The sequence below is a fragment of the Amblyomma maculatum genome, chromosome 1 (assembly GCF_055883805.1).
Source record: "Amblyomma maculatum isolate TAMU_Amacu chromosome 1, ASM5588380v1, whole genome shotgun sequence".
NCBI lineage: Eukaryota > Metazoa > Arthropoda > Arachnida > Ixodida > Ixodidae > Amblyomma > Amblyomma maculatum.
Window position 1 is genome coordinate 273,002,711 of NC_139344.1, and position 13,085 is coordinate 273,015,795.

At 41.4% G+C, this 13,085-nt stretch overlaps 1 protein-coding gene and 1 pseudogene across 1 annotated transcript; both read right to left on the bottom strand.

The window, feature by feature from the left end:
* Positions 1-966: 966 nt before the first annotated feature.
* LOC146206548 (uncharacterized) lies at positions 967-10,252 on the bottom strand. The gene is made up of 9 exons (XM_084609594.1): positions 10,192-10,252; positions 9,910-10,059; positions 9,470-9,559; positions 8,329-8,379; positions 7,290-7,322; positions 4,884-5,086; positions 3,443-3,602; positions 3,045-3,182; positions 967-1,584 (listed from the first exon to the last, which is right to left on the bottom strand). Exons 1-9 carry the CDS (start codon positions 10,250-10,252, stop codon positions 1,574-1,576), a joined length of 897 nt encoding a protein of 298 aa, XP_084465720.1. The 3' UTR covers positions 967-1,573.
* Positions 10,127-12,389, bottom strand: LOC146206549 (uncharacterized; annotated as a pseudogene).
* Positions 12,390-13,085: the final 696 nt, after the last annotated feature.

Here is a 13,085-nt window from a genome sequence, read left to right on the forward strand (position 1 = left end):
CCACCAGTTGGCAGTGTTCTGTAACGCAACAAGAATACGAGGGACAAGACAAGCACTTACTTCCACAATTGCTCTTTATTTGGCGCTCACAGAATTTACACAGGAATGAACAAGGTGAAACATTATAACTGTGATATGTGAAATTCAACTAAAGACTTCATATGTCACCGTTTTAATCTTTCCCCTTCTTGACTTCTGCATTTAAATTCTGTGAGTGCCAAATAAAAAGTTAATGAAAGAAAGTGGTTGCATCTTGTCCCTCGTCATCTTGTCGGGCTATGGAACATCAAGTACACCCACTAGCTCTCGATCTCATCCTGACAGTGTTCCTTATCTATGAAGCACAAAATGAAAGAACAAGAGGTCCGCATAGATTAAATGACTAATATTACCAGTGTTGAATACAGGCCTTGATATTGAAAGAACACTCAAATAAAAGCACTTAACTAGATTCACTTGGAAGAAGTCAGGTAGCAGCAAAAACATTAAAACAGACTGTATTAAATAAATATTAAAAACTAAAACTAGACTAAAAACCATGACTAGTATTTTGTTAATCACAAACTCATCAGAGCTGGTTGAATATAGTATGTAAGCAGTGACTGGTCGCGCACAAGCACTACAAAAAAATTAATGCACTTCAGAAATACAACCTCAAAGTAACACACAATGTCATGAGACCATCATGATGCAGCTAAAAAATTAGGCCATTGCAAACAAAACCTGCCAAACTAAATGTAAAATAGATCACATATGGAAAACATAAAACTGAAATGAAATGTACAGAGAGGGAATGGTTCTCTAGAATGGCCAAACTTTGTTCTCTGGTCCACACCTACTGGGCTACGCACACATCTTGAGATAACACCTGGTTCGAGATGGATGACTAGGCGGTGAGCAAGCCTTTAAAAGGACAGCATTGCTATAAGTTTCACCTTGCAGGCTTAATCAGAGCTGGTTGAGTAAAGTATGTAAGCAGGTTTGAGATGGATGACTAGGCGGTGAGCAAACCTTTAAAAGGACAGCATTGCTATAAGTTTCACCTTGCAGGCTTAATCAGAGCTGGTTGAGTGGTATGTAAGCAGTGACTGATCGTGCATAAGCATTACAAAAAATTAATGCACTTCAGACATACAACCTCAAAGTAACACACAATGTCATGAGACCTGTCATGATGCAGCTAAAAATTTCGCCATTGCAAACAAAACCTGCCAAACTAAAGGTAAAATAGATCACATATGGAAAACAAATGCAAACATAAAACTGAAATTAAATGCACAGAGGGGGAATGGTTCTCTAGAATGGCCAAACTTCGTTCTCTGGTCTGCACCGGGCTAAGCGCACATCTTGAGATAACACCTGGTTCGAGATGGATGACTATGATCAAGCATGTGTGCTCTCTTGCCTACTTTCACCACCCTCAAAGTACTGTCTGCACAACCCGCTGAGAAACCAAGTCAGTAACTGGGAGACCTATATGACGACCTTGGCATCTGATGGCAATGGAACTTTTTAACTCTTGGTCAAAAGTTGCTGTAGCATATGTGAAAACAAGAGAAACACGGGTCACGTCTCATTCAGCACCTGAAAAACAAGAAAAACAAAACAAGTTTATTATGCTTTATTTTTGCAAGGGAACATAAATAGCATATTTTCTAGAAAAAAAAATCATCACAAAAACAATGCATGCTATGACAAAGTAACATTAAGCTCTACCAAGAGCTGTTTCAGCACGTAAGCCCTTTACCCTCATTTTTCTTTAACTATCAAACGGCCCTTACCACACTCGCCAGCCAGCATTCAGGTGTCAGCCTTGTTTTATTTTGCCTTTGCCAACTCATACTTCAAGTGGAAATTTATCGAATGATCTCAGCAGCAACAAAGCAGAAAAATTTAATCGATGCTTAAGCTATCATTGAGAGGACAACATTACAGCAATAGAGATCCCTTCAGGGCAAACACGCCAAGAATGCTCCTCACCGGTAGCATGCCTGACGACTATTCTCGCTCAGTTACCTTTTCCCGACAAAAGTGGTCTGGTTTATGTTTGTAGATTTAAACTCCCAAGGCAAAATTGGCTATGGAGGATGGCAAATTAGGAGGCTCTAGATATTTCGACACCCTTTGATTTTCTAGCATGCATTCATGTTGCACACTAAACAGGCACATCATTCCGTTTTGCCTCAATTGAAACGCAACTACCGTTTTATCTTTTTAGCGAAAGTGTTTGCTTTCTTTGGCAACACTTTGCAATGATGGCTGGATGATATCACAACTCTGTCAAGCAATGATTATTTCATGATGCCGCTGGCTTTTCTTGTAAACAAGACCTCTAATGCTTAGCATATTGATTATTGCATATCTAAATTACCAGTCTGAAAGTAAAAGAAAAATATGGTACCTGCTAAAGTGTTTTGCAACGCAAAGTAGCAATTGAGTAAACAAGTTGCACATCCAGCAATAAATAGAACAGTAAACTAGCATGAGGAAAATCACTGGAAATATAAGAAGCCCGCAGAATCAGACAAATAACTGCAGTATCGAGATCGTTTAACAGGGGGTAATTTACTGACAGCCAAACGCTTTGTACCGTGTGGCCGAAAAATGCAAAGCATCCATGCCCTGTGCCATGACACTACACATTGAAAAGCCCTAGGTAATCAAAATTAAACAGCAGCCCTCCATTACAGTGTCTCTCATAGCTACGTTTTTCTTGGATGTTAAATCTCATGTATCATGCAAAGACAATCAGGCTCATCCCCATAAAGCTTGGTCAACAAAAAGCTGCTCATAAAGTGCACATAATCTAAACCTTAACTGTAAACTCACATTTTTTAACAGCTTTAATGTTTCAAAACTTTTTGACAAAAACCTCCACTGTAGAGTCATAACGATACAATGGCTAAGGATAGCTTGCTTTGTTTTTGCCTACAAGACTAGAAGTTGATATTGCGAAGTACAAGCATGCTGCAATGGCAAATGGCACTGGTTTTGCCTAATCAAATTATTGTAGCTAGTGATTACAACTAGCATAACAAACAGACCTGCACATGGATCAGCAGACAGTACTGGTTTCTTCTCTCTTTGAATTCCAGAAAGCCTTTCAGGTGCCTGCCTCAACCATGATTTGATGACGTCCTCAACATTGGCCATGTTCCCTTGCGGAAATTCTCCTGCAGCAGCTAAAAATAAGATATTAGAGTGTTGTGTTCAAACTGAATGCAGATACATCAACGTACACTGAAGCATCGTTTGCTTATTTGGGCAAAATTTTGTGCAGAGGTGGAATTTAACAGTAATTTTTATTTTATACCAGGTTTAAATGGGGACTTACTAGGTCTTGTCAGGCCTGTTTTGGAAAAATAGGAAAAATTCTCCTGCCTCAACAGGAGGCTTTCTTGCAAAGAAACCATGCACAATCTTCCACATGTATCTGTCTTACCTATAATTGCATTTGATGTTTTCAAGCTTGAAAAATTCAGCTTGTTTTTCCTTCCAACCCAGGAGAACTTTGCTGCCACCTGGTCGCTTACAACATAGGCCAGCATGCGTTTAGCCGCCACGTTCGCATTCTTGCCACCAAGCTGCACAAGCTCGCGTACCTGCAAAAAAATCATGTACTGTTTTAAGATATGCACCTCTAGGTGCACAAGACACATATCATTTTACAAAATACTTTCTTCCTTGCCAAGCTGATTTGCACAAATGTCAAGAGTGCACCACATTTAAAAAATTATGGTAGACACTTAAGCCCTGCCTTTTAACGGTATGATGCAATAGCATAGGCGATGACCCAACACGTAAAGCCCCGACTTAACTAAGCTATATGAATGTGGCTGCATCGTCTAGGTATAGCATGCCTGACTCTGCATCTAAGAGCACTGCAAGGTTGACACTCAATTCACTGTCCTGCCTCAAATCGGCAACCCAAGCTGGTAGCTCCTCCCAACCTTCTAAATCATTTGGCCTCGTTAAGTCGTACAAACCATCAAACAATTAAAGCCCGGCCATGCCAGCTACCATCTGCCAGTGCCATGCCCTTGATTTTTCACTCACAACACCAATACCAGATTTTCTGAGTAACGGGACTTTTAAAGGTACTATGTTAAAATAAAGCCGATGCTCAAATAGCATAATTAAAAGCGTACTACATAGCTCACACAAGAAATAGCACAAAAATAGCCCATTTGCACTACAAGTACAAGTATAGAGTTCTGCAGTTTAAAATATTTTGCAATATTAACCATGTATATATTTATTTTAGTTTAGAATTTAGAGTTTACCACTGGAGACAGCCAGCGATGATTGGGTCACACAACTTCAAGACAAATTTTATCACTCAGATACAAAATTTTCTATGCCTCACATGAATATAAATAGCAAAACTGTACTAACAACTCTACAAAGTGAATGACATAGCTTTTAAGTTTTTTCACCCCTTGATATAAAAAAAAAAGGTGCAGTACATATTTGTACTTGTAACTTTGTAAAAAACCTCAAATATGGTTCATACTGCAGCTGCTTCAACTTATAGAAAATGAGCATTAAAGCTTGAAATTGCTTCAAAAAGTATTGTGGCAACTCTTAATAAAAAAGGCATAAAAGCGCTTTTCCCTCCAGCTATGCGGCGTGCGCTGAGTTGGGGGTCACGTAAAATGGTGGTGGTACGCGCCGATGGATGCGCGGCCTCCACCTCTCATGGCTCTCTCTCAACTTTTTCTTTTTGGTCTGTGCCATTAGAACTGAAGACCAACCATCTGTATCCTTAATGGCTTCTTGTTAGCCCACCTCTCATGTAATATCCCTAGAGGACCTTTAAAATAAAAAATAAATTTCAATATGCCTCCTTTAGAGCTCTCCTGGTTCATTATATGAACACTTACCAGAAGTGCAAATTTTTCTTTATCCAACTGCTCGTTGAACTTGAGCAGATCATCCACCGAAGTGAATGGCTCAGTGATAAGAAGGGACTTGGTGATAACTGCTTGGCTTGGAAGAACTTCACATAGTTTGTTTAACATATCTCCATGCTGCTGCTGTGTAAAGTGCAAGATATTGAGTAGCCGGATAACATGCTGCTTGAAGTCTGGAAGTAGTGAAAGAGACGCAAGAAAAAATATATAATTGAGAAACGGAAAAAATATTTTGTTGACGAGTAGTCAAGGGTTCGACGAAGGTTCGTCTGGTCAGGCATGGTAGTTGAGTAAAAAGAGTTTCAGTCACTGACCAAGTCAACATGAAAAAAGAAGACGTTTCGGAACCCCTACGGGTTCCTTGATCACAACCTTTTATTTTGTTGATGCTGCCCTTCTCCTTAACTTAAAAATGCTGGAATGCCTAGCACCATATACCCTGCAGCAAACAATGATGCAAGTGGCAAAATTTAATGGAAAGTTGACAGTAATTTACCATCCTAATACCTAGTAACACTATTATTTTTACTCTTCAATCATAATGTTGTATCTAACCTATGTTACTTAATGCCCATATAGGAGTCTATAAAGCAAGTTTAAAAAAAAGTCTCACTTTATATCTGCACAAACGGTTGTAAATAACCCTTGGTTAAATTATTGTCTACGAAAAGAAGAAGTAAGTTTTTTAGGAGTCAAATGTATTCATAGTTAGATTGCTTTTCAACCGCAAAAATTACTGACCAAGCAAGGAATGTCCCATCAATGACAAAGAAAACATCACATGAAGGAAAGCCACTGTGCTCACATTACCACACACTAGAGAGATAAAGGTAGAAAAGAGAACAGCAAATTCAGGCAAAGAGCACAAAAGCATCCATGAGAAAAAAGAAAAGGAATGTGTCAACTGCCAGCAACCCAGACTTTAGGTCACCAGTACAAAAACGGCAAAGGTACAGAAGAAAAGCAACAACCCAGCTAAGTGCTACATACAAATGCTACCATGCCAGGTAGCCATACAGGGGCCACTGTGCACTTTGAGCTAAACTTAACCCTTCAGGCACGAAAAAAATATCTAAGAGCCATTTTTGGTTCTCCAAGCTTCAAATGATGTGCCCTGAATAAACTGAAAGAAATCATTTTATTTTTTATAGTCATTTGCGATGTCCCTATTCGAGGACAGGTCACCTCAATACAGAAAAAGTAATGCATACTACCAGCAGAAAGTGCGAGAGCGCCCTTAGCAAGTATCGAGCTGAAAAGATGGTTAACGGATTATTGCACAAATTTTTAATTAAATCAGTCACTTCAGAGTACGCTTATTAAAAGGTCAAAGCAATTACTATGAGCAGGCATGCACAAAAAGATGGCACTTTGAATCCGACACTTCACTGTGCATCCTTCACGACGGCAGCGCTGTGAGTTCAGTGTGTTGACATGTTCCGGCAAGTGGTTGTAGCCATTGTACCTAATGGTAGCGTCAGTATTAAATGCGGTTTAGGCTCCATTGCGACAGGCACTGGGCATTCACTACATGGTCGACCGCGCTATTTCTGAGGTGTCCTACTGCATGCAATTAAGCTGTTTGCGACGTCTGTTTGGAAGGCCGCTATGCCCAAAATAATTTTCTGTGCAAGCTCCTCAGCACTTCCGTCTCATAGGTACTCTATCCAGCTGTTGCACAGCGCAAGATAGAAAGTGAAAAAAATACCTTCACCGCCTACTTTCTAGTTCTTGACCGAATAGGGTACAGCGACATAAGGAAGTTGAGCTTGGAGTGTTTTGAAAAATCCAAAATAGCACTTTTATTGCCTTTTTGCATAGCAGGGAGCACAAAGTAAGAGTCACGCCCAACCCTCAGAAAAAGGAGTGTGCTGGCAGAGGCAGCGTTGAAGTGCCCTGTCCCCGTCGGAAGTGCATGCAAAGTTGAATATGCTCGTAACAAGGATGATAGCCATTATTTCACAGTCATGGGCCCTTTCTTCGATAAATAAATGCTAATATTTTGGTCAGCGAAGATTCTTAAGGCCAAAATGACAAAAGCAAGAAGCAATTGCTGTCAGCTCCATAGAACATAGCCGTGTCAATTTTTTCCGTGCTTTTCAAGCACGATTTTTTTTTTACTTCGTAAAAGATAGTGCCAGTTCAATCAAGTTGATTTCCCGAATAAGATAAATACCAAACCAGAACAGTTTGTTGGTTACCATAACATTTAAAATGTATCTCTTTGGACAGCTCACAAAGTACAGAAATCTCACCGTGAGGCTTATTTGGATGTGCTGACGAACGGAACAAAGGCTTCTCCATACTAAGCGCTTAACTACTAAGTGGAAACAGTAAATTTTTACCAGAAGTGCAAAGACTAAAATCTGAACTTACCTTCATCAACAGAAAAGCTACTAGAAGCCTTATCTGCAAATGGAAGAAGAACAAGCAGCCGAACCTTAGCATTGAATGTATAAATTTCTTGATAAAATAAAAAACTGAAGCAAAATCTATCACTTCTAACATTTCACAGTGTAACTATGCAAACTGCCAGCATTATGAGCGCATGTTTTTTGTTTCATTTTCAACTCTTTTTTTGACTGAATTGTCCTAACTGTACTAATATGCTCATCTAAGCTTTCAATAAATGGGCAGAAATGCGACTACATTGCAGTGCCTTTTATGCCAAAGTATGCAGTTAAACATGGGTATAACACTAGACTAGCCACGAAAACACCTGCTTTTTCATACATGTTTCCGCTGTCTGGCTTCCCGTCACCAGTGCCTTTAGGAACGGACTTCTTTCTTTGCATCATCAGTGCTGTCGGCCATCCCCGCTGCCCGTGCGTTAGGTTTCTGCACTGGATTCTCAGGATCAAATGTGCAGTGAAGATGGGTGCACAGGCTCACATCTTTTTGTCATATTTTTGCTGCTTTTGAGCATGAACAGTAATAATTATTGCTAGCGTAAAGGGGAAAGCAGTGGAGACCACTGCATCTGCCATATAGATATGGAAACCGTGCTGGAATGCGGTGCATTGGAACGATTGCAGTCCCTCCTTGATATTGCAGATGTTCTTCTCATTTCAATTCACATCGTACAGTGATGAAACTTCCACGTGGTTCGGCTAAATTTCCAGCAACTCAGTACTAGCTAACAGATAGTTGGCACACCAAATTTCTTATATCAGTCAAACACTGCAACACCTTCACTATTTGGAGCTCTCAAATAAACATGCTTGAATAGAAGCGGTTATGGGAGATTTAGAAACATATCAAAGAATTTGCTAAATGGAGGTTCATTAAATCCAGGTTTAACTGTAGTTCACTGAAACATAGTGTCCCTCTAGAGCAGTATGATGACACCACAGCATCTGAAAAAGTACTCCAATAAACACTTCTGAAAAATCCTGAAACAGCGGTATTAACTCACCTTTATCTGAAAGATCACGGTCACCAAGAGATACCAGCTCCAGGCAATCATCTGGACAGTAAAAAAACAACCAGACATTACACCACTGTTTGGCTACACAACACCAGAAATTCTCCAAATTTTACCCCTATTCGGCACAATGGTGAAGTCTTGACCAAAACAATTTGCACACTCTTTATGTTGGATTCATAATTGTTACCCATAACAATGAAATTGCTACATGCATTTCAAAAGCTGAAATAATTCAAACTTCTTAATGCTTATTGCCCAGGTGCAAATGAAATGCAAGCATGGCCACGAATCATACAAAACTAAGCAAAGCAAAGTAATCTAATCTATCCGAACCTTAGCCACACTCTTTTGCCACGTTCACTTTGCTTTGCCACATCGACCTTTTCCATCTGCCTCAGATGAAGAGTGAAAGGACCAATTTTTGAAGTTATCTTAGCTAATAAATCTGTGTAAAACTTTCATCTATGTCTTTCACATTAAGTTCCACAATTATGCAAAAACAATAGGGCCTTGCCAAAGACAAAAAGTTACTTAAGCAAATTAGCCTATCATATCATGATGCTGGTGTAAAAGTTTCACACATAGATACGTTTATTTCTGTTGACGAAACTTACTGATTTGCATAGTATTTGGTATGTAATACGAGGTTTAACACCCCAAGCAATATGAAACATGCAGCATGCTATAGTGGAGTGCTCGGGATTAATATGAGCCACCTGGGGTTCTTCAATGTATGCTAACATTGCACAATGCATGGGCACCTTGCATTTCGCCTCCATCCACATGCATCCACTGCAGCCTGGATCACTGTTATGTATCACTGTTATGTATAAGAATCCAGGAGTTAGGTGCCCTAACCTTCAAGCCATCACATCACGATGCTATGTTTCAAGTGGCAAATTCTTCATGGGCTTAACCCTTCATTCATTAAAAAACAGAAGCCCAGGAAAGTACATACAAGTAGTTTCTGCCATATTTGTGGTTGTTTCATCACCTGGATTAGTACAGAAAGAGTGTGTTCTTTTAGGTGGCTAACTATAATTTACCCGTTTCTGCCCTTATGCGAGTTGGGTAGGACAAATCAAAGGAAATAAACATGACAATGAAAGCAGATTCCCCACTTGCTTACCCTCACTTTGTGTGGAGTTTTGTACAGCACTCTGTGTGGCGCTTTGCACAGCACTTTCAGTCACGGTGCTAGGCACAGTAGAGGACAGACCTGAAAAGAAAACAAAACGAAGGTTGCCTATGATAACTATAACAATGCAGCCGCTTAGCATTTTTCAAGTGAATGATCAATAACCTTGAAGAAAGTCAAGGGGCATTGATGGAGCGTTCGTCACATGCCGCACTTTCACCCTGGGGTAGTCTGATTCTTCATCATCAGACCATGCCTGGGGTGGTTTTCTAATCCTCTTTTGTGGCACTTCAGTGTCACTACTAAGCTCAGAAGTATATTGACTTATGTCGAGCTTCTTTCTAGCCAAATCATAAGTACCTGGAATAAATTTTCAGATATACAGTGCTGCAGACTATCACAAGCAAAAGTGCTATGCCAACTGCATTTACCAAACAGCCCCTTCACAGATACGTCGAACAGTTGCCAAGATGAGTCCGGTGGTGCTGCTTTTCGAACTAACGACACAATCCTGTCCCCTTTTACATGAAGTGGCCAAGCACACTGCCTGTCACTGATCCATGAAGACGGAACAACCTCCACTTAGTCGTGGTGCAAAAATTCAACAATGGCATATGCCATCTGAAAAATGAGAAAAAAATAAAAGATAAATCTCACACCCACATAAACAGAAGGACAACTGAGACTGCTTTTGAAATTGTTAAAACATGCACTAACTAATATTTGTGTCAAAGAAACAGGCAATAACAGAGGTGAAATATGGTTGAGTGGCATGTCAGTTGGCCGTGTGTAGCTCCGGCACCACTAAAAACTTGTCACCCATTGGCAGTTTAACCATCTTTTGCAACCTATGCAGGTGCCATATCTTTGGTGATGAGGGGGACGATACAAGACAGATGCCAATCCTGGAGGAATTGAAGGGCATGGTGTACAAGTCCTCTTTAACTAAGAATTCATAGCCAATAATGCACAGCTCATTTGAGTCTTATCAGGTGCGCTATGTTTTTGGCTACAATGACATGGCCATCTTGCAGAAAGCAGCTGTCTTTGTCATTTAGAGAGATCGTGAAGTTTTCAAATTTCACCGTTCTGTACTCAGGAGGGGAGCACTCTGGCAACAGCAGACCTTGCGTGTGCTGATGGAGCGGAAGAGGTGTTTCACTCAATGGCTCCCAGTTGCATGGCTTGAGATCTGCCTCAGCCATCCTATTCTGCAACTGCTCTAGTGGCTTCTCATGTTTGCGAAGGCATTTCTTAATGGCCTGCATGTTGTTCTCAAATGGAAATGCACTGAAGGAGTCCAGCTCACCATGTCTTTCAACATCAGAAGACAGATGTATTAAGCAATGTACATTGAAGGAAATATGTTCTTCTCCATACAGATCACCAAAATCTGAAACAAAGCACCTCAGAAGCTTACCAGCATATGCAGCATGCTGACGACAGAGAACCTTGTTAGCAAGGATGGAAAGGGAAGCATGAAGAAAGAGAAAATGCTGGTACAAGTTGTCTGACAAACAAAACTTCAGGATGACTGGGCCAGTGTAGAAGAGAAAAAGCCTGAATTCAGAAGCCTTCCAACGCTCTAGATCTTCAAGCCCTCGTGATTTGCGAGGAAATTCTCGAGGTATGAAGCTATGCAACTGACTGCTCTGCTCACTGAAATTTTGACGATTAAGTGATCCAAAACGTACTCCTAACGCTCCAGAAACCCACAAAGAAAGAAGCTTTTTCATGACACCAAGAAGCACAAGGTGCATATAGTCCAAGGGTATGTCATCGACACAGTTGATTGGGAGGTCCAAAAGAATTGACTTTCCCTTATGATGCTCACAGTGCATTTGGGGCAGCCACTGTAGCCACCATGCCCTTTTGTAGCCATTATAAAGGCTCGTGCAGGAGCATCACACACAATAGCCTTCACGGTCACATGTAAAATTTTGCCATTGACAATGAGGCCTTCAGAGAGCAAGGTCTGCAGCTCAGAAACAAATGGCTTCAGAAAATCACTGGAAGAGTCTGGCTTTGAATGCCCTGCAAATGCACCAACAAGAAATGGTGTTTCATCACCACAGCCATGAGCAAGGCACTGAATAGGCCAGAGCTGCATCCTTGAACTTTTTGACAGTGGAAGACCATCAACATTGAATGTTAAAGTAATCATGGCGGGCGGATTTTCTACTTGGCGCAGCAAACGAAGCAGTACATCTGCTAAACCAAAGTGGCAGTATTGGCCTGGTGCTAATGGGGTAACCGCACACTGTTCCCGTGGTTTGCGAGGAGTACGCAGAAGCGTGCGACCATCTTTCGGGAGGTCCGACATAGCAGGATGACCTATCAATATCTTCAATAGAGCTGTCAGCGCACGCTTTTTGATTCCGTGCTTAACTGCCCATTCCCGCAGATAATTTCGGAAATATTGTTCATCTCGACCATCACATTGCGGCGTCGCTGCTCCACTGTCACCGTCTTCGGCACAAGGACAAAACTCTAAATTCTGCATGGGCTCATTGCACCGTGAGCGATGCAAACTTGCGCTCAAAGCAGCTGAGATAACCAAGTTGCCATCACAACTTCCATCACTACTATAACCTTCTATAGAACGTCCAGCAACCACCACAGTAGGCCCAGTCCCCAACTCGCGAGAGGTTTGTCCTCTCGGTGTGCATTTACTTGCGCAGTCAAGCAGCATCAATGACTTCTTCGCCTCCCGGGTGGCCTTTTCACATACGCGAGCATCACTTCGTTGCTGCATAGCCATAATGAGTATGCAACCGGATAAATAAAACTAGCTGAACAACCAATTAATGCCACGTGTATAAAAAAGCAACTACACGATTCCGCCATAACAGTACGTCCCGTTTTCATACAACGAACCTAAATCGGCTGAAGATTGAAACAATGGCGGGCAATTCTTACCACAAACGAACTCACGTTTTGTACTGCACGCCGGCTGGTTGCAACAAGTTGGCTCCAGCTAGCTTAACGTACGAAACCTGCAAAGAAAAGAAATACCCAAAAGTACGCACTAGGGCTACGCTACAGAACGAAAAAATCGGTCTTACCGCTCTCAGGAGTCACGCAAGTGACGTTCGACAGCAACGACTTTCGAAGAAGCGAGACAGCGATACGAGCGCCGCGCGCGCTCGAGCATCGGATGGATCGGCTAGCAGTGGCTGTTGTTGGCTGTAGCAGAGGGCCGCCGTACGGAGATGGACGTGTATTAACTCTAGACAGATATATAGAGCAGAAAACATATGGTACCTTCAAATGCAAAAAATACTTATTTTTGACGCATGTAACATTCTACTTTTTAACGAAAACACATATGAGTGCATTTCAAAAATGTCAATCGTGCAGAAACGTACAACGGACGTCCAGAGTATTATAACACGACGGACTGTTCATGCATCCAAAATAGTGAATCCGCTGGACTTTCGTTGGTTTGAAGTTGCTGGACATCCAAAAACAAATATCCGCAGGACCTCCGATGGCTTACTACCGGTGGGCTTTGTTAATGTCCGGAAAAAGACGTTCAGTGTACGCCCAGTGGACGTCCCAATGCGGTCGCGGACGTTCGGATCTAAATCGGATGTCCGACGGTCAT

Excerpts from the sequence above, each read along its gene's own strand:
- LOC146206548 (XM_084609594.1), bottom strand. The coding sequence starts at position 10,252 with ATGCCACTCAACCATATTTCACCTCTGTTATTGCCTGTTTCTTTGACA. Across the intron at positions 9,560-9,909 it reads ATCTGTGAAGGGGCTGTTTG|GTCTGTCCTCTACTGTGCCT; the intron begins GTAAATGCAGTT and ends TTTTCTTTTCAG. Across the intron at positions 3,603-4,883 it reads AAGAAAAATTTGCACTTCTG|GTACGCGAGCTTGTGCAGCT; the intron begins GTAAGTGTTCAT and ends ATTTTTTTGCAG.